Here is a 21,291-nt window from a genome sequence, read left to right as displayed (position 1 = left end):
TATTTGAAAGAATTTGGAAAAGCGACGGGATTTTTACTTAAATGGCTGCTATTTCTAAGACACCCAAGCTTCACAGGCCTCATATTCCACACGGACACGTCCTTGTTAATGAAAAATGGCATGGAAGTGACATTGTTAGAGCGATTCAAGGTTTGTAATTCGACTTTGATGTTTTCGCGCCAAAATTTGAATGAAAGACCGAGGGAACACTTCGAAACTCGAATTTCTTTTTATCGTTAATGTAAAATTAGCTTGTAAGAAAGATTGCTTTTAAAGCTAAATTCGAAATTATATATTTTTCTTCAGGTAAGGATGATTTTTGATTCTTAAACGACCAATTCACAGGAGAAAAAAGACCGGATTCCCAAATTGGGGATGGTTGGGAATTTCCTTGAATTCCCAATTCGAACACCAACGTTGGGATTTATTGTTGGGAATTTCCTTCTAATACCCAATAGAAAAACAAAATTCCCAACAAACTAACATTGGGAATCAGTGCCACGTTCCCAATTTCGTTCTCTCTGGGAATTGGATGGGAATTTGTTGGGAATTCAAGAAAATTCCCAACAAATTCCCATTTTGGGAATCCGTTTTCCCCCCTGTAAAACAGTACAGGATATCCTTTAGGGTTTACGCCAAGGACATTGGGGTACTTTTTTCTTCTAAAGAACGCAAAATACTGTATGATAACAGTATGGATATGGGTTATTTAGTTCCAGCTGATACATGTAGTAAGATTATCTATCGGTTCAAGGTTATTATGCACCTATCAATGTAAGTCCCATGGGGGTGGGGGGTATATTTGGGCAAGGGGTGGGGTTTGACAAAAATGCTTTGAAAAATTTCAAATGCCCAAAGGTGGAGAGAAAATTGTCAATCAAATAGCATAAAATGTTCCCACCCAGGGCAAGATTAAGCTTATATTTGAGTGAATATACAAAGGGGTCAGTAACCTATGCAGAAAAATTGGCAATTATCATGACAACAGATCCCGGGGGGGGGGGGGGGGGGGGGGACTCTCTTGAAAAGTGGGTAGGGGGACTCGAAGGACCTTTTAGGGTCAAAAATGAGACCTCATGTACCTTTTAGGGCCTCCGGCTGACTCCCAGCTGACTCCGTACCTTTTAGGGTCAGATTTGTTCGTTTTGAAAAATATCAAACGTCATACAAGAATATAATGGTTGGAAATGTTGTTATTTTAAATGTGGTCGTACCTTTTAGGGTCTGAAATCAGTATCTCAGTTAATTTATGCGTACCTTTTAGGGTTATTTTCAAAACCATCCGTTGAGCCCCCAACCCACTTTTCAAGAGAGTCCCTCCCCCCCCCCGGGCAACAGATGCTCAAATAGCAAAGCTTTTGATGTGAATGAAAAGAAACGTAGTCATACTGTATGTTAAGTAGCATTTATGGTTTTCATTTCTTCACTTTCCGGTGTATTCCATGGCTAACACAGTTTTCTTGTTAAAATGCCTTTATTTTGCTTACCACAGGCCTCCCAAAACTCTTAAATCGAATATCCCAACCCACTGGACAGAGTCTCTAAGACTGTCATCAAACTCCCGTCCTACGAGCACATATTTGCTATCAAATCCCCACCACTTGCCCAAATACAGTATCCCCCACCATGGGACTTACATTGATTGGTGCTTTTCTATTACAGTTGAAGCTTTAAAAACCTACATGAAGCACAGTACCACAGGAAGCCCAATTTTTCGTTCTTGTTTTGTGTTTCAGAACAACATGTCAAAGTGTTGTATGATGATAGTATGGGCATGGCAGACTTCTATGCATCTAATGATATAGCCATTGTATACCTGACTGAAGCTGATTTGATAGGTGGTCTAGATTATAAAGCAAAGATTCTCAAGATCTCTAAGGTATGTTTTTTTATGAGTAAATGCAGTTCCAGAAAATATCCTTATCATATCCGCCTCTCTTAGGGTGACTATTATCAGGAGAATAAACCTAGTGATTGGACAATATGTGCTGTGTCCAGAATTGTGGATAAGCAGAATGATTGATAAGTGTCGAAAAGCATTCCACACGTGTGTTATATGTTTTTCCACACATTGAAGTTTAGAAAAAAATCTCTTTTTGTAGAAAACTACTCTCATGCCCTGCATTGCACGTGTTCCTTATTGGTTCATGGTGGTCATGAATTTGGTTATTTTAATCCTTTGGGAATGAAAGCAAACTAAGAATATTATAGTTTAGATAAATTCCTTACAAAACAGAGAGGAATGTACTGAGTCATTGTCTTCTCTATCCATTACCACTGTGCCCCGTACTACTAAATCTCCTCTTGAATATTTAATAATTATTTGCCAAAGGCGAAGTGACTATCAGGGAATAATAAACAAAGTGAAGTTGAGGTTATTATTCCTGATATTCACTGAGCCTGGGGTGAATGATTGTTTTAGTATAAATACACAGGTGATTTTTTCAAAAAAAAGAAGAAAAAAAGAAGATAATAGACACATTTTAAATTAGGTAACAGCAGCAAAGCAGCTGGCCGCCACTTTGGATTATTTCTGGAGGTGATTATCGTGTGACAATATGAGTTTCTTGACCAATCAGCATGCACGATTTTCAATAACCACCTGTGTATTTATTCTTAAATGTAATAACTGTTGTTAAAGATTGATGATGTGTTCACAAGTCATTATGTATTTTAGACAGCACCAAAGGTACTTGTTATATCAGAGAGAACCCCTTTGAGTGAACAGTACTTTACTGGTCTTCAAAAATTTGTGGTAATTGAGAGATCTCTTGTTCTTCTTCCAATGACAAGTAACGTAGAAGCAGCAAAGATTATTGCACAAATGGTATGTGAGAAAAGCTCATAATAGCTGTTATTAATCTTGTGTATTCTCATTTCTCACTTCTATGTCATCATTCCTATCCAAAATATTGGCTATTCTAATGTATATTTTATGGAAGAAAAAAAATTTGCAGTGTTGTGTGTAGATATAAAGCACCATATATAACTCATGCTTCTCCCCTCACTTCTCAGATTGTGTTTTACCAATCCCTTCGTGCATTTTTTTCTATTTCTTCAGTATTTGAGTTGAATTTGTATGAGTGGGAAATGTGCAGCTGCTATATGACCTAGAGAAAAAACAAATGTGTAAGGTTGTCACAGGTCATGCATGAAGGTTCAAATTACTATGAAAGGATGGAGTAAAGGGTACACCTTCAAGTCCTTTATTCATAAGCCCCTTTCTCTGGAGAATTGGGGCAAACATTCCCTACATTATTGAAGGAAAAAAAATTACCTTTACCTTTACCTGCATTTCTAGCCGCACACTTTCTGAAGAGAAGAGGTTCGGTTTCATTTTTTTAGTTCCCATTCTGCGTTTCGGAAAAATACTTCATTAATTTAATTTCCAATTTCTCACATGAATCCTTTTGAAAACATCTTTTCTAAAGGTAGTTTATTTTTGTCATTTTTAATTTTTCAAGGTTAAACTTGAATACAAGCCTCAAGATAACCCATATCGTATCAAACTGAAGCCACAGCCAGTAGACAAGGCATTATTAAACACAGTTCAAGCAATACCTGGCCTTGGGGAAAAGAAAGCACTGGAGCTTCTCAAAAAATTCAAAAGTAAATGAGTGACATGATAAACAATAGTGTGCCTTTTCAGATTTTTTTATTCTTATTTAATTTTCTTAACATTTTTTGGATTTCTTAGGTATTGAGGATTTAAGTAAAGCAAAAATCGAGGTATGTCCAATGCGTTGATCTTTCTTACAGCCCTTTTCATGTATCTGCAACCTAATCAACTCCAGATGTCTAGCATTTTGGCCTCCAACAATCATTTGCAATAAGCTGAGTGTGTTCAGGTCATGAACTATAAATACATTAAAAACCCGCATAAAAGAACACTGTCAGGTTTTGGGGGTTCAGGCTGATTTTGTTCTTATATTATATCAGTGTTTTTTTGCAAAATCAGCCTGAAAATGTTCTTAAGGTGTTCTTAAAATTGTTTAATCATTAAAGCACATTTTAATTAACTAATGGATGGAACTAACCTTGACTGTATTAATCAAGGCAATAATATTACATATATTGATCTACTTAGTACTGTACCCTAGTTGGTTATTCTAATCTAACTGGCGGCCAATTTTGTTATATGAGAACAATTTTTTAGATTTATAAGAACAATTTTTTATATGAGAACAATTCATTTTTCAGGCTGAATGTGTTCTTATGTACGTGTATATGGTACTTTTTTGACCAAATTTCAGCCTGAGTGTTCTTAATCCACTTATTCTTTCATGCAGATTTTTACTGTATTCCTGCCACTTGATAACCTATTTCCTAATGGGAAAATGGCTGTTGAGTCTCAGGAATATTTATTGCTTGTGATCGGAACTACAAGGAATGCACTCATCCTGTCCTAAATTTGATTGATGGAAGGCGAAATAACAGACCTCTGGAGTCGGCTAGGTCGCACATAAGGGCTGCAAATCTTGCCTACCAACACCCTACCAACACCCTACCAACACCCTACAATCACCCTAAAAACACCTACAAACACCTGAACAACAACCATGCAATACCCTACCAACACCTTACCAATACCCTACCAACACCCTTCCAATACATGTACCTTACCGACACCTTGCAAATACCAATACCCTACTAACACCCTATCCACACTCTACTGACACCCTACCTATACACTATCAATACCCTATCAACACCCTAACAACCTACCAATACCCTAGCTAGATACCTATCAATACTCTACAAATAGCATACTCACCTGATTCCCTTCCAACAACCTACTGATACCCTACCAACAACCCACTGACACCCTACCAACAACCCACTAATACCCTAGCAACAACCTACTGATACCCTAGCAACAACCTACTGATACCTTACCAACAGCCTACTGATACCCTACTAACAGCCTACTGATACCCTACCAACAACCTACTGATACCCCAACAACAACCTACTGACACCCTACCAACAACCTACTGATACCCTACCAACAACCCACTGACACCCTACCAACAACCTACTGACACCCCACTAACAACCTACTGACACCCCACCAACAACCTACTGACACCCTACCATTACCCTGCTGACACCCTACCAACTACCTACTGATACCCTACCAACAACCCACTGATACCCTATGACAACCTACTGATACCCTATGACAACCTACATACCCTACCAACAGCCTACTGACAACCTACTGATACCCTACCGACAACCTACTGATACCCTACCGACAACCTACCAATACTCCTTCTAATACCCTACAGACAACCTACTGATACCTTACCAACACCCTACCAACAACTTACTGATACCCTACCGACAACCTACTGATACCCTACCGACAACCTTCTGATACCCTACAGACAACCTACTGATACCCTACCAACAGCCTACTGACAACCTTCTGATACTCTATAGACAACCTACTGATACCCTACCAACAACCTACTGATACCCTACCGACAACCTACTGATACCCTACAGACAGCCTACTGATACCCTACCAACAGCCTACTGATACCCTACCAACAACCTACTGACACCCTACCAACAACCCACTAATACCCTAGCAACAACCTAACAACCTACAAACAACCTACCAATACCCTAGCTAGATACCTATCAATACTCTACAAATAGCATACTCACCTGATTCCCTTCCAACAACCTACTGATACCCTAGCAACAACCTACTGATACCTTACCAACAGCCTACTGATACCCTACCAACAACCTACTGATACCCTACCAACAACCCACTAATACCCTAGCAACAACCTACTGATACCCTACCGACAACCTACTGATACCTTACCAACAGCCTACTGATACCCTAGCTAGATATCTATCAATACTCTACAAATAGCATACTCACCTGATTCTCTTCCAACAGCCTACTGATACCCTACTAACAGCCTACTGATACCCTACCAACAACCTACTGATACCCTACCAACAACCTACTGAAACCCTACCAACAACCTACTGATACCCTACCAACAACCCACTGACACCCTACCAACAACCTACTGACACCCCACTAACAACCTACTGACACCCCACCAACAACCTACTGACACCCTACCATTACCCTACTGACACCCTACCAACTACCTACTGATACCCTACCAACAACCCACTGATACCCTATGACAACCTACTGATACCCTATGACAACCTACATACCCTACCAACAGCCTACTGACAACCTACTGATACCCTACCGACAACCTACTGATACCCTACCAACACCCTACCAACAACTTACTGATACCCTACCGACAACCTACTGATACCCTACCGACAACCTTCTGATACCCTACAGACAACCTACTGATACCCTACTGACAACCTACTGATACCCTACCAACAGCCTACTGATACCCTACTGACAACCTACTGATACCCTACAGACAACCTACTGATACCCTACCAACAGCCTACTGACAACCTACTGATACCCTACCGACAACCTACTGATACCCTATGACAACCTACTGATACCCTACAGACAACCTACTGATACCCTACTGACAACCTTCTGATACCCTACAGACAACCTACTGATACCCTACCAACAGCCTACCAACAACTTACTGATACCCTACCGACAACCTTCTGATACCCTACCGACAACCTTCTGATACCCTACAGACAACCTACTGATACCCTACCAACAGCCTACTGACAACCTACTGATACCCTACCAACAAACTACTGATACCCTACCGACAACCTACTGATACCCTACCAACAGCCTACTGATACCCTACCGACAACCTACTGATACCCTACCGACAACCTACTGATACCCTACAGGTATGGGGAAAGCCTATTTGGCCTGTCTTTATGGCCTGATGTAGATCAGTCCAGAGAATACTTCAGAGTATACTGCATGCTTTCAGTAGAGCAAAATCACTGTACTTGTATGTCAATAGATATATCTGAATTTCTTCTTTGCTTGTATTTATTATAGGAAATGTCTCCTATTATTGGCAAATCAAGTGCTTTACATGTCAGGAACTTTTTCCATCAGTCATTTCATAACAGTAAAAATGTGTCTTAATTAAAAGGTAAAAATATTAAACAATAATTATGATAATTATAAAGTATAATGTTAAAATTTCTTTTAATTTGTAAACTCATAGGAATAAGTACAATCATGTAAATACAAGACTGATTCCATATTAAAATATCATTTCTACATAAATTGTTAATAGTGTTACTGGAAATGCTTAATAATATTAGATCTTTAAAGTTGGAGCAAACTGTTTTCCTATTTTAGACGTGCACATCATCCCTTTAGGAATAGGGCATTATTTGTTTGAATCACATTCATGGTGCATCTTATTAATGGAAAACAATTTAAAGAGTGCGACTCTTAAAAGATTAGCATCAAGTTTGAAATAGGAAAGCATTATGCACATGTAAGCTTAATGGGTCTATTGATAACCCTTGATATAACCTATTAGTAAGTAATTTCTCATAGGGGTGTGTCGACAGGAAGTCGAAGGGAAACAGGCACACTATATATTTATTCTCATCTTTCGTAATAGACTAGTACTACAAAGGACTGTTGAATGTATAGCTAGTAGATTATGAGCTTTATTCTTATAAGCTCTTGAAGGATCACAACAGTTTGGACAACAAGCTTTTGTGTCTGTTTGTCAAATATTATTAAGTAACAGGTGGTTCGTACATGGAAGGGTGCTCCAGACGACAAAATACACAGAACTTATTGTTGTCTGCTTCTTCTAGCTGTGCAATAGAAAATGGCTTGCTGCAACTCTGGCACTGTATAAAAAAAAACATTCATAGAGTGACTTACTTTTGCTTTATGCTTTATCAATAGAGAAAAAAATATCCAGGCTTACAGTCAGTATTTACTGCAGGTTAGTAAAATTCTAGCTAATATACTATAAGTTTAGTAAAATTATAGACTAAGGTTAGTTAAATTCTAGCTTAATAGTATATAAATTTTATAGTCTAATATAGTTAGAATACAGTACATCACCACCCATGAAAATAACAGGGCAAAAAACATGGCTGCCATGTTGGATGACATAAGAGAATTAACAAAACTACTGGTTAGGGTATCTTTTTATTAATAGTTAACCTACATGGTGGCTATGAAGTCACATTCAGCTCAAGATATAGAATAAGTTATATTGGGACTGTGTTAATGTAGAAATCATGCATTTTTGATTCATTCAACCTTTTGATGTGTCTCAAGGCTTGCTTTGATTTCCCTTCCATATTTTTCCCACTTCTATTTTTTAATCTACTACATGTAGTTTGCATTTTCAAGGATTTTCAAAGTAAAGTAAATAAAAAAGTACATCGCTTCATAGGTTTTTGTGCTTTCTCCTTTGCAATCAAATGTGAATCTCCTATAGTTTATATACAAGTGATAGTAACACCAGAATTTAATGGTAACATACTTGCACGATGCGCAGTCCAATATTTTTCCTGTGTTCAAGAACCACTGGTATATCATCACTAGACTCTATGTTCCACAGTCGAACTGTCTTATCCTAATGACAAATAAAATAAGATAACAATATCCTCACTGTTTTGCGAGGGTAACACTTACAGGTACATGTAATAACCTGTGGCTAAAAAGCTGCAGTGGCCACTAATTACATCTACTTAAATTTGCAGAGGGTGGAAAACCAGAGAACCTGGAGAAAAACCCTCAAAGCACAGGAGCTAATGAACTTGAATCAATGATTAAAACAACTCTTGGAACCACAATACAGCAGTGATAGGCAGTGTATTAGCAGCTTACTCTATTTCTGATTCTCAAGTAGCAATGTCAATTATAATAGTATAATAATTATAATAATATACATCATATTCTGACATAGCTGTAGTAGACCAGTGGCCCAAAGGGTCAGTACTCCCTATTTACTATTCATTTAACAAGCTAGCCAGAAAGCAAATACTAGAATATCCCTCCAACATCTAACAATAATCATTAACTTTTGGAACATTCATGGCAAATGTCAAAAATTATTTTCCTATAAGTTTAGGTTGCCATTAAAAGACAGTCATAAAGTCTATAGCATAGCCAATCAAAATGCTAGATTGATAAGTTATATTGGACACTAGGACCCAGGACACTAACCTTTGAGCATGATAATACCCATTTCTGGTCTTGACTGATGCTGCAATCATTCACCCATCCTGAATGACCCTAAAAATACCACATTTCATTAAGAATTCCGTTACTAACAGAACATAGCTGAACCAAGATTCCATTTTTCAGTAACTTTTACTTACTTTTAATGCAAACTTTTGACATAGGTTATCCACATCCCAAATGACAAGGGTCTCGTCGTATGATGATGACACCAAAGTTTTCCCTAAAAAAATTCAATGTTTTCTTTTGAAAAGATATGTAAACATACATGTACAAGTACCATGTGAACCACACCATGGCCTTTTCTGAAAATTATTTAAAAGCAATGGATTCAACCCATCCATCCATTCAGTTAATCCTATTACTTTTTCCATCCCTCTATCCTTATATTCATTAGCTTCGTCCTATGTTTTATGTCTTACTGTATGTCTAATCTAACCACACTTACCATCCTTGCTGAATTGACAAGCACTGATAGACCCCTCATGGCCCTTTGATAGGGTCATTGGTCCCTGGGTTCTGTAGACCCCTGTGGCCACGTCCCAAAGCTGGATATATTTGTCCCACGATCCTGTTGCCAGTAGGTGTTCATCACTTGAAAAACAGCATGACGAAATCACATTTATGTGTCCCCTGTAAAAAAAAATCAAAAACTCATTATGTGTGACATCTACATTACCCTGTGCAAGGTTGCAGTTTGTACACTTATTCATGCCAAGTTTCAATGGCACATTTTGAATGATTGTTCATTACTTACCCAAGTTGTAAAGTGATGTTACTGTTGCTGGTCTTAAATGTGCGCATATCGGTAATTTTAGTTGTCTTGTCCATTGATGTGGAGCAAATACGGTTCTCAAAAGGTGAAAAGCGACAACACGTTACTGTACTCTTGTGATCTGTATGCAAAGATGCATAAAACATGTCCTAGTTAATTGGTACACCTTAAAAGCCTAGGATTTCTTATTGAAAATGAGACATTTTACATAACAAAAAAATTATCACAAAATAAATTTAGCAATGGCGGAAATTTAACTTCAATCTTTAAGATTTCCAGATTGGGATAAAATAAAATTTAGAGAATTCTGCATGATCAGTCATATGCTGTAACATGAGAGTTTCCATCCTTAATTCTTTTTTTCCTTCTGACCAACAGAGAATTTGAAACTTGATTATCTTATTTGATAATCACTCAAAATTTTTACTTTATTTTGTTGGACTTACTTATGAGTTTCTTGATCAAAGTGCCTTCCCTTGCATCCCATATACAGATAGCAAAATCCAAGTCAGTTCCAGTCACTAGGTACTTCCCATCGCTGGAAAAATGACAACTAGTGATGATTCCTTCATGAACAGCTTTCCACTAAGATTAAAGCATTCTTTAGTTCACGTATACTCCTTGACACAAAAAAAAGTATAGCATTTGCTTCCTGTTTAAGTTAAATCATTGTAATGTTAATATACCTGTCACATTTTAGGACCCGAGTTTTGCTGTATTGTGGCCTGTATTGTGATACACTGATACACAACATGCCATACGGCCACACAGCAATACGACAATACAGCAATGCCACAGTACAGAAGTTGCAACAATGCATAAGCAACGACACAGTAATGCAACAATACAGATGATGCAACGATACATTAGCAATGACACAGCAATGCCACAATACAGAAGATGCAACGATACATAAGCAACGACACAGCAATGCCACAATACAGAAGATGCAATGATACATAAGCAACTACACAGCAATGCAACAATACAGAAGAATGCAATGATACATATGCAATGACACAGCAATGCCACAATACAGAAGATGCAATGATACATAAGCAACGACACAGCAATGCAACAATACAGACGATGCAATGATACATTGATAAGCAACAACACAGCAATGCTACAATACAGAAGATGTAACAATACATAAGCAACGACACAGCAATGCCACAATACAGACGATGCAATAATACATAAGCAACGATACAGCAATGCCACGATACAGAAGATGCAACGATACATAAGCAACAACACAGCAATGCCACAATACAGAAGAAGCAACGTTACCGATACAGACGACAAGCAACGACGCATCACTACGGCGATACATACATGTATGAATAACAGGGGCTTATGACTAAAGTACACTGCTATTGGCTGTTAACAGGTGCAATTTTTCACTCACTTGTAGTCAAAATGATAGTATTATATAAGTGTGTTATTTAACAATTATTTGCAGAAGGTGAAGTCATTATCAGTGGAATGTTTATCAACCTGTGAGTCTTTTAGCGGCAAGCTAAATATAATCCCTGAGCCTGAGGGGAATAATTATTAATGATTTTAGACTTGAATATCAGAGAAAAGTAACTTTTATTCTGGCAAACTTTGGAAAACCTCAGAATCACCACTTGAGCAGTTATTATCATCTCAGAATCACTTTTTGCTCAACTAATCACAGCATAAGAAACTATATTCCAGCCTAAAACTATACTAAATAATAAAGATATCTTTCCTGGTAAACCCAAGATTTCTTAAATGAGTTTTATTGTCTTAGAGTAAGTTTTCAACTTGATGATTGACTAGATATCAGAAAAATTAACATAGCTTGGAGCAACATGGTAGCTTATGGCTATTCTTATGGTTGAGAGAAATAAATACTAGATTGCCTTACCAAAATCTGTCCTGTCTCTGCCTCCCATACAATCAGATTTTTGTCCCATCCTCCTGATGCCAGCCTGGAAAAAAAATTGAAATGGGATTCACCAATGATTTATAATTATTATAGTGATCATTATTTAAATGGCATAATTGGGAACACAGAGTGTAGTATACTACATGTATTCTGTCACAGTGTGCTGTCACATAGAGTGTAGTATACAGGCCTACTTCAATAGTATAAAGGGGTGCTAATGTTCCTGGCCCTTGTCCTCTGCTGTCTCCCATAACTCTCCTCTATTTTCCATTGTGTTGGGATTGCTTGACACTACTTCACTTTATTAAGGGTTATCATAATTTCCAATAGTGGGTCAGTCCACACTGACCTAAACAAATCATCTCTTCCACCCTTTCCATGCATTTTAAACCCTGATGGTACATGGAATTTTGCAACTCAATTGACATTGAGTCCAAGCTTAATACTGTATACCAAAACCAGAATGCTTCATAAATTTTCCTTTCCGAAAATTTATATATTTTTTCTATCCTTTTAGCTTGGGCATAATTTTCTCCCCATTTCAGACCATACCTCTATTAACTATGTTTCGTTCAGACCATACGCTGTTTTATCGAGAATAAGATTCATGTGTCTTCTCATTCAAAACTAAAGATATGGTATTCTAGGGAATAACAGAAGGTTTGGGCAAACATCATGTTCAAGCTAAAAGGGTTTATTAATAATTAACTGTTCAAAAGAAAGTGTGCAAAGGATTCTGGTAGTTTTAGTATATGACACTACTCATGTAAACAGCCTACTGAATGCAGTCCTATTCTTACGTTCTATTTTCTGAATCTGGGCAACAACTTGTTATGAAAGATGAATGGCCGTTATATGTTTTTAGCTGGTTTCCAGTCACTGTGTCCTATATAAAACAAAATGGGAATAAAGTATTTTTATGTTACATCCAATGCAAAATAGATTTTCTGATCAACATTATCCTATATACCACTTATAAATGAAAAAAAAAATGCTGAATCACAGCTATAGTGTACTACCAATTAAAGACATTTTTAAATGTAATTTACAAATATGTCTTAAAAATCTTAGCTTTTTTAATTGTATGACTCTTGAGTCTTGTCCTACATTTGGTAGCCAACCAAGCTCACCTATAACTCAGTGGACATTTCTTAAAAATACTAATACAGGCATATCCTTCCACAGGAAACCCAGGCAGTATCAACTGTATGACTGTACTATAAGAAAGAGTTTATGCCTCTGGGGGTGGTGGTAAGTACTTCTTGAATCTAGTTAGGCTTGAGCCTGGATTACAATTACAATGCAAGCATTTATGCATAATGCCATATTCAAGCACAGATAGTACCAATACTACATACATGTACAATCATAAAACCTTCAAATTATATTGAACCCTGAAACAATCTCAGGGGTGATAAAAATCAGGGCACAGACAACTCACAGATGGAATCGTAATTTAGCAAGCCAGTTGTTGCTGAGGGAGGAAAATTGGAGAAAAACGAGTAAGACATATTCTACTCACATTAATGCCGAGTCTAAGTCTAAGAATTGACCCTGAGCTGCCAGAGGTGAGAAAATATTCGAATGGGTTAACTAATGAGTACTGTGTATTTGTGCTTGTGGTGCTTGTATTGTAAAGACAACATCTCACCCATAACTTGATTGTCATATCATTGGATGACGTAACGATCTTGGAGTCATCAAAACAGAATTCACAGGAATTGACATCATCAGCATGACCTTTCATCACCTTGATCTTGACCTAAGTGGAAAATTCAAGATTATTATTCTTCAAAATTAAAATATTTGAAATATTTCAAGGAGCAGCTGACCTTAAAAAAGATTTTGAAGCCTGGCCCTTGCACCATGGCAAAAACAAAAAGGTTTTGATCATTTTGCTTCAATCTAAAAATTCGATAAAATGCTAAGGTTAAGGAGACACCTTCGGGACGAACCGCTACTTCGGGACCTTTATACCTGTCAGTCCGTTTAATGAAAGTAGTCCACTGAATAGAGGTTTGTTTTATAGTAAATAGCTTCGTTTCAGTAAACATGGGCGTTACAATTTAAGTTGTGAGGACTAGCTGTCCATTTAACGGGTTATTTATTTATTTTTTATTTTTTTGTATAAATAGGTGTTAGTTTCGAAGGTGCTCCTCTTATTGCAAAAAAAACAAAAACAAAAGAAAAACAGCAATAAAGAAAATTTAGCTATAAAAGTTGTCCAAATTTAATAGCATTACATGAACTTACCAAAGTATGTATTAACATGCATAAATTCTAAAGATCTATCTATTAATTGTCGATAAAACCGCAAACATATTACTCTTGGAAAATAAAAGTTTGACAGTTTTATTTTTGCTCACCTGTGCGAGGGACTGATGGACCCAAGTCGCTCCGTTTGAATCGTTTTGATTAGCATTTTTATTCTTTTTATCTCTAATACCCATGGTTATATGTTCGAAATTTAAGTTTTTCCTATTTTCCAATTTTTCTCGTTCAAACTAGAAAGAAGAAACATTTGATAAAGTTTGTTTACAACTCATCGTCAAGTCAACCTCGTCCGCCATCTTGAAACACAGCACGAAAAGGACTATGGGTAAACACCGTGAGGGACTGGTAGTCAAGGATGGAAAAATAGGAATTGGAATTTTGGAACTTGGAATTTACGAATGGATAAAAGGAATTCGGGATTGGAATACGGAATAGATGTGCGTAGCAAGATTGAAGGTAAAACAAATTGTACATATATATTTTTAGAATCATTATCATTATGTTATTACTGAATCATATTTTATGTCATGAAAAAAAAATTTATGAATGCAATCTTTATGTATAAAATATAGTTAGTACTGGTTATTTCGACTTGTGGTCACTAATGAATCATATCAGAACCTTACATCGAAAAGTCGTTGCCAGCTAATGTTTTTGCGTTTTTTTTTCAAAATAATATGTAGTTAATATAAAACACTATGACAAAAAGTGATAGTTAAAATTTTTAAATTACAAAAAAAAAAAAAAAACAAAACAAAAACAAAAAAAAAAAAACAATCTAATATTTAGTTAAAATTTTAAATTTGTGGTCGCAATGTTTCATCATTTTACCGACCTCTCTTAAATTTTTTTGCATTCAGATTCGAAAATATCGGGACTAATCTCTTCTCTTTTGAATTCGAAAATTTCGCCGGAAGATTCCTATAGAGTTTTAAAGCGAAAGCTTTGCAGTTTTGAAGGCTTTATCTGGACATTTCTTCGTTGAAAACAATGAGTGGGTGATGAACATGCCTATCAATGCTGTTCACAGAAATGGTTATTAAAGTTTGTAAAGACGTTTTTCAGAAGATTGTTTTCAAGACGATTTGATGCGTAACACAATGAACCTGTAGCTACACATTCAATGAAAGGAGGTGGTTTGCAGAACTTCTGTATGGAAACTCTAAAGCGTCTGGTTCATTTAGTTTTTCATTTTTGTTTCACCAACATTCATTAAGTGGCAAGAAACAGGCTTTCTAGATGATGGGTTGCGATCCAGTTATATCAGTGAGAGAAGGTGATTCACATGTTTCTTATTTTGGTATGGAAACGATGAAGCGCCTGGTTCATTTAGTCTTTCAGTTTTTTTATACCAACATTCAGTAAGTGTCAAGTGAAGGGTTGATGATACGTTCGCAAGATAAAGTTTCAAACTAGGAGCTTCTTTGGAGGCGAGCAGGAGAAGAACTAGTGGCTCTGCAGATAAGAAGAAGGAAATGGGGTTGGATCGGTCACACGCCAGACTTGCCTAGAAACAGCCGAAGGAGAGATGCGTAGATGGAGCTGAAGTTGAGTGGTCGGAGTTGCAAAGATATTGGTCGCTTATTATAGTATCTGGCAAACGTTTGTTCATTTGATCATCCACCCGCTTTGAGAATATCTTTTAGGGTAATTCCCGAAGCGGCTTTCCCACTATTGCGAGAAAATGTTGAAATGTTAATTCCTGCCGCTCCCATGACACTTTTGGTCCACTTAGTAGCAAAAGTTGAGTTAAACTTACTGGCTTGTGTGGTTTCACATAGCTTATCATTAACTTCGTGTGGTTTTACCTCAACGCTTTCGTCATGCTAATGTACCATTTGATATGCTCAACCACACATAACCGTGCATTAAGCTCGATTGGTGTCAAATATTTGCCTGGTCTTGAGGTTTTGAGTGTGTCTCTTATGGTAAAGATGTATCGATCCTGGGTAACTTGCATGAATTGCATGTCCAATTCAGTCTGACATCGTTGTGTCGTCAATAAACACAGTGGCGTAGTTAAATTCATGGTCAGAGTCTTCGAACTTAATTCTGTGATTTTAGGAAATGTTTTGAGATAGTTGAGGACAATGCTAACGTCCCACACGTAAGCATAACGTGGTAAGGAGGGTTTAAATTCGAACACTTCCGTAGAGTTTTATAACAATGGAAAGCGCTGATCTAGAGGTATTAATTTCCTTTATTTTCTTTCTCTCGTTATTTCCTTTTTTCTTTCTCCCATTCTGTCTACTACAGTCGCCCCTTCATTTTTCTCCTTTCTTCCCTTCTTGCTTTCTTTTTTTCGTTCATCCTTTCTTACCTTATTTGTCAGTTTAGTTATGTTAGATGGACATGTGCGATCTTAAAATCGTCACACTACATATCCGTTTTTTAGTTGAATTCGAATTCCGCATAAAGTTTTTTTATAATATCTTTTACTTTAAAATCTTTTAAAAAATTGTATGCGATTTCTCTTGTTTGGAAAAAAATCGTTGCTGCTTTTCCTCAGAGTTCTATGGAACTATGCACAAGATCCTGAGCGGCTTTTTCTTTTTTTCTTTTTTTCTTTTTTTCTTTTTCTTTTTCTTTTCTTTTTTCTTTCTTTTTCTTTTTTTTTTGCTTAAGGTCTAGGTCTTGCAGGAAACATCCATGAAGAGCAGTGAATCTTCCTCTCTGTCGCTGATATAGGTCAAAAGTTCAGTCGTCTATGCTCAAGATTTGGACCGTTTCTTTCTTATTTTTTTCCCTCAAAATCTCGAGGTCAAATTCTGGGGAAAAAATCGTGACTGAAATGTAGCAAATCTACCTCTAACAGTGTCCACCCTGGAACTTCTCATCGATTTAAAATCAATTCCTTTTCTAATAATCGCGTTAACGTCTTAATTAAAATAGATCTCTCTTGACTTGCTAAACAAGAATATAATCCACCCACATGAATGCAAACAGTTAACAATAGTTTTGAAATGACAAAGGTCGGATAAATAAAATTTAATTTAAATTTTTTTTTGCACGCACCAGGTGGGCAGATATAGTTATTGCGAAAATAAAGCGCGAAAGCTTTACAGACAAATGTTGAGAATAAAATCGTTATACAACACTTTCCAGTAGGGAATATGGGTATATGGTATATATATCAGAGAGATGGCGAGTTTGCTTCGTTAGATAATTTAAAAAAAGAAGCTTAGGAATTGACATAACATTGGTGATATTCGCTGTTAATATCCCCAAACCTTGCCCAATGAACGACCAGATTTATACTGGAATCAAGAAGAAAAAAAAACAAAAACAGAGTAAGCGATGCAAAAAGATTAAAAAAAGAAAAGAAAAGAAAAGAAAAAAAAAGGGCAAAATAATCGATTCCTTGACCTAAAAGTGTGCTAGTGCAACAATAGAAACAGCTGGTAATAGGAACAGAGTAAGACAGGCTAGTACCACAAGCATCCTCTTTCTTATATCTGACAACATCCGAGATACCAGCCAACGGTTTTGGTTGTTGGGCCTTAAAGTATTCGTTAACATATAATTGGTAAGAAAGGTTGCTATCCGATAAAGCTTGCCCAGTTAAATAAAGCACTGGAGATAAGGAGGTGGGATGGTTTTGTCAGAAAATTTGACAATCTCCTCGCTTTAATATTGACATCCTGCAAGGTTTACTTCGAAGTAATCAATTCTCCTTGAATTACAAAGACTTATTTCATTAATAAGACATCAATAATATAAGCTTATCATATTTATATTTCGTTAACAAATATGATGGAAGGAATAAACAATCTTCGCTATTGATAATTCTTGTCTACGCGGTCGGTGTTTTACTTACACATGACTAATAACCTTGGACACCTGTCTATCCAAACTCATATATGTTCTTTTTCAAATAAAACACTTGGTTGTTAAGACTGTCGTATACAAATCAATGTTTTGGATCCCCTTTTTCAGTTTTCTCACCGACATTTTATGCACTACACAAGAGGTACTCTCCCCATTTATCCCTTTAGTACAGCTACAGCTTAACGCCTGTTAGAGCAAAAGAATTGGCAACGAACAGAATCGAGCCGTCATAAAAAACAGAAATTTATTAATGGCGATGTCTCAATGACTGTATGAAAATCCTCAACATTTCTTGACTCGCGTTACGAATATCCCCAAACCTTATCAAATAAATAACTGGGTTTATGCTGGAATTAAGACACATCAGAGTAATCGCTGCAAAATAAAACATAGTAACTGGCTCCTCTTTAAAAACCATTTGACCTGCAATCGAACATACCAGGGGTAAATAACACGAAAGAAGACATCCTAGTACCACAAGCATCGTCTTCAAAGTTTTCTTGTATCTGGCAACATCAAAGTTACCAGCTAACGGGTTTGGTTGTTGGATGTGAATTTGGACTGTGTAAAGATGGAGAGCTCTGAAAGACTTGATGTAGCAATATAAGATGACTAATAAGAGGACTGAGGCTAGAATGACTGCCACTTTCATCAAAAAACCCACAGAATTTTCTATTAATGTTAAAGATGCTAACAACACAGCAAAGATCCATAAGCTAACGATCGATGAGCGGACTCGTTTCCTGGTGACAATAATGGTGTATCGATGTCTTAGGGTAAGCGCCAAGTATCTGTCTATACTGATGCATGTGACCATCACCAGAGAAACAAAACCAAAATAAGACAAAAGGAAAATGTGCAGTATAGCCAATCTGCAGAATCTCTTGTAATTTTTCTGCAAGTAGTAGGTGCCCAAAATTATCTGGAATGGATGAAATACTAAACCAACCAGGAGATCAGTGAAGGCTAAACTTGTTATCAGTAAGTAGGATGGCGTTTGTAGGTTCTGGGATCTCAAGATGGCCACTATAATCATTGTATTTCCAAAAGTTGCAGAAATACTAAGAATGCCATTTAGAATAACGTCAATAGTTATGCTTTGAACAAAGTTTCTGCTGCTAAGACTGTGAGCAATTGTCGTTGTCATACCTGGACAGTTCTGCAAATCCTGACTTATGTTCATATTGTTTTCACAGTCTTTCCTTTCTAAACTATCTTCCAGTCTTCTTGTCTTACTTTGTTGGGATCTTCACTGGACCAGTTTGTTGTGGTTCTCGATACTCGCAGCTCAATGCAAGCCCCTTGGGTTTTGGAAGAAACTCAGGACTTTCCAGTTGTTCTCACATTTAAAAACTGTTGTTTCTACTATGCTCAAGTCTAAAATACGTAACAAATTTGAGGACAATTGAAAGAAGAAGCAACTCAAGGTTTGAGGAAACGACCTTCACATGCCTTTTAATCTCTTGCTCTAACCAACTACTTTTTTATGGAACAGATGCCTGCATCACGATACGCTGCCAACTGATCACCAACCAATGTCAATTCAAAACTTAATAAAAACTCCTCAGTGGTATTACTGGTTAAATTTTAATTTGTTTATCATTCCAAACACGTTAATCAAACACTTCAATAGACCTCTTGACAGGCTTCATATATATATATATATATACAGCCATTTGCAAAAATTATGGCCGCTTCCAATATATATACAAGTATATCAAAAGCATATCAAAAATGATGGGATATCATCCCTGATATTTTATTTTGAATTGTCTATCACTAGGGCTTTCTGAAAAAAATATCAAGAAAGATATCCCGCCCTGTCTGATATGCTTTTGATATACTTGTATGTATATTTGAAACGGCCGTAATTTTTGCAAATGGCTGTGTGTGTGTGTGTGTGTGTGTGTGTGTGTGTGTGTGTGTGTGTGTGTGTACATATACACTCGATTGCAGAAACGTTGTAGTATATATTTATGCATTTATACAAATACCTAATGAGATGCATATTTCAATTTTACTTTTTTAACCCTCAGAACCAATTGATTTATAATCCGTAGGATGTAAAACACGAGAATAATATATTTTGACGTTCATTGAATGAGACAAATAATGAATAAAGCGAGTTTTCTGTTTTGCATATCATTAAATATACTGAATAAATTAGGTATTTGTATAAATGTATACTACAACCTTTCTGCAATCAAGTGTGTATATATATATATATATATATACAAATAACTTTTTTTATAAGGATGATGCATGGTTCTTTAATTTAAACTCGAATAGAAGTTTTATTAATACATTGAACAAACATACATTAATATAAAGTCAAGCCACCTGACTCACTTCATACCAGATGAGTCAGGCTTTGAGTAGAGTGAAAAGAATTTTGACTCCAATATAAAATTAATGAGAGCAATAAATTTCTTTCAAGCATTAATTTTTTTAAAATTCCATAAAATTCCATAAAAATAGAAAAATATTAACTCCAATAAATTCCAATTGGATTCCATGGTTCCTTGCTAGCAGAGTCTCCCTCCTTGGCGATTTTCCCATTTTCTCTGAATCGCCAACGAGGGAGACTCTGGTAGCAGGGAAATTTCATGGAAGAATCACTCTATGAAACAATTGCTAAATTTTCATTGATGAGATCTGTTAAATATAATCTGTGAAATATTCTTAGTAGGAATATTATTGCGTGAATATGGATTCTCATGAAATTAGTGTAGAAGATTCCTAAACAACTGATGACACGCGTTGCGAATATCTGCAAACCTTATCAAATAAATGATTGGGTTTATACTGGAATTAAGACATATCAGAGTAATGGTTGTAAAATAAACGACCAATTCTCCCTTTCGGTTATCTAACATTTTCCACATTGAAAAAGCACAAATTGACGGTACATAGCAGATCAAAAGACATGCTAGTACTAAAAGCATCGTCTTTAAAGTTTTCTTGTATCTGACAACATCAAAGTTAATAGCCAACGGGTTTGGTTGTTGGGCGTGAACTTGGACTGTGTAAAGATGAAGAGCTCTGAAAGACTTGATGTAGAATACACAGGTTATTAAAAGGAGAGCCATGTAACAAGAGAACATTGCACGGGAAAAAATATCGAAGTACTTTTCAAAGATATTTGGAAATGCTCCCAGGAAAGCCAAAACACAAACGAAAACAATCATGTAACGAACTCGTTTCTTGGTGACAATGATGGTGTATCGATGTCTAAGAGTAAGCGCCAAGTATCTGTCTATACTGATACATGTGACAATCATGACTGAAACAGATCCAAGGAACAATCCAAAGAATATGTATAAAGAA

The 21,291-nt window shown here is 36.5% G+C and overlaps 3 protein-coding genes across 3 annotated transcripts; 1 reads left to right on the top strand and 2 right to left on the bottom strand.

Moving 5' to 3' along the window:
• Positions 1-14: 14 nt before the first annotated feature.
• LOC116289618 (Fanconi anemia core complex-associated protein 24) lies at positions 15-7,093 on the top strand. The gene is made up of 6 exons (XM_031696570.2): positions 15-150; positions 1,737-1,879; positions 2,678-2,827; positions 3,465-3,609; positions 3,698-3,729; positions 7,004-7,093. The coding sequence occupies exons 1-6, from the start codon at positions 42-44 to the stop codon at positions 7,091-7,093; spliced, it is 669 nt and encodes a 222-aa protein (XP_031552430.2). The 5' UTR covers positions 15-41.
• A 46-nt stretch (positions 7,094-7,139) lies between these two features.
• On the bottom strand, positions 7,140-14,459 carry LOC116289588 (uncharacterized). The gene is made up of 11 exons (XM_031696537.2): positions 14,229-14,459; positions 13,514-13,624; positions 12,663-12,748; positions 11,842-11,905; positions 10,391-10,529; positions 9,927-10,065; positions 9,618-9,802; positions 9,310-9,392; positions 9,155-9,223; positions 8,469-8,561; positions 7,140-7,821 (listed from the first exon to the last, which is right to left on the bottom strand). The coding sequence occupies exons 1-11, from the start codon at positions 14,310-14,312 to the stop codon at positions 7,705-7,707; spliced, it is 1,170 nt and encodes a 389-aa protein (XP_031552397.2). The 5' UTR covers positions 14,313-14,459; the 3' UTR covers positions 7,140-7,704.
• Positions 14,460-17,897: 3,438 nt separating this feature from the next.
• LOC116289598 (cannabinoid receptor 2-like) lies at positions 17,898-19,472 on the bottom strand. The gene has a single exon (XM_031696547.2). It carries the CDS (start codon positions 19,145-19,147, stop codon positions 18,212-18,214), a length of 936 nt encoding a protein of 311 aa, XP_031552407.2. The 5' UTR covers positions 19,148-19,472; the 3' UTR covers positions 17,898-18,211.
• Positions 19,473-21,291: the final 1,819 nt, after the last annotated feature.

This window comes from Actinia tenebrosa, unplaced genomic scaffold (assembly GCF_029948245.1).
Source record: "Actinia tenebrosa isolate PJP-AT-01 unplaced genomic scaffold, QUT_ActTen_1.0 PGA_scaffold2__45_contigs__length_23673736, whole genome shotgun sequence".
In the NCBI taxonomy this organism is placed as follows: domain Eukaryota; kingdom Metazoa; phylum Cnidaria; class Anthozoa; order Actiniaria; family Actiniidae; genus Actinia; species Actinia tenebrosa.
Note: the sequence above shows the minus strand (reverse complement) of the source record. Positions and strands in the feature narration are given on the sequence as shown.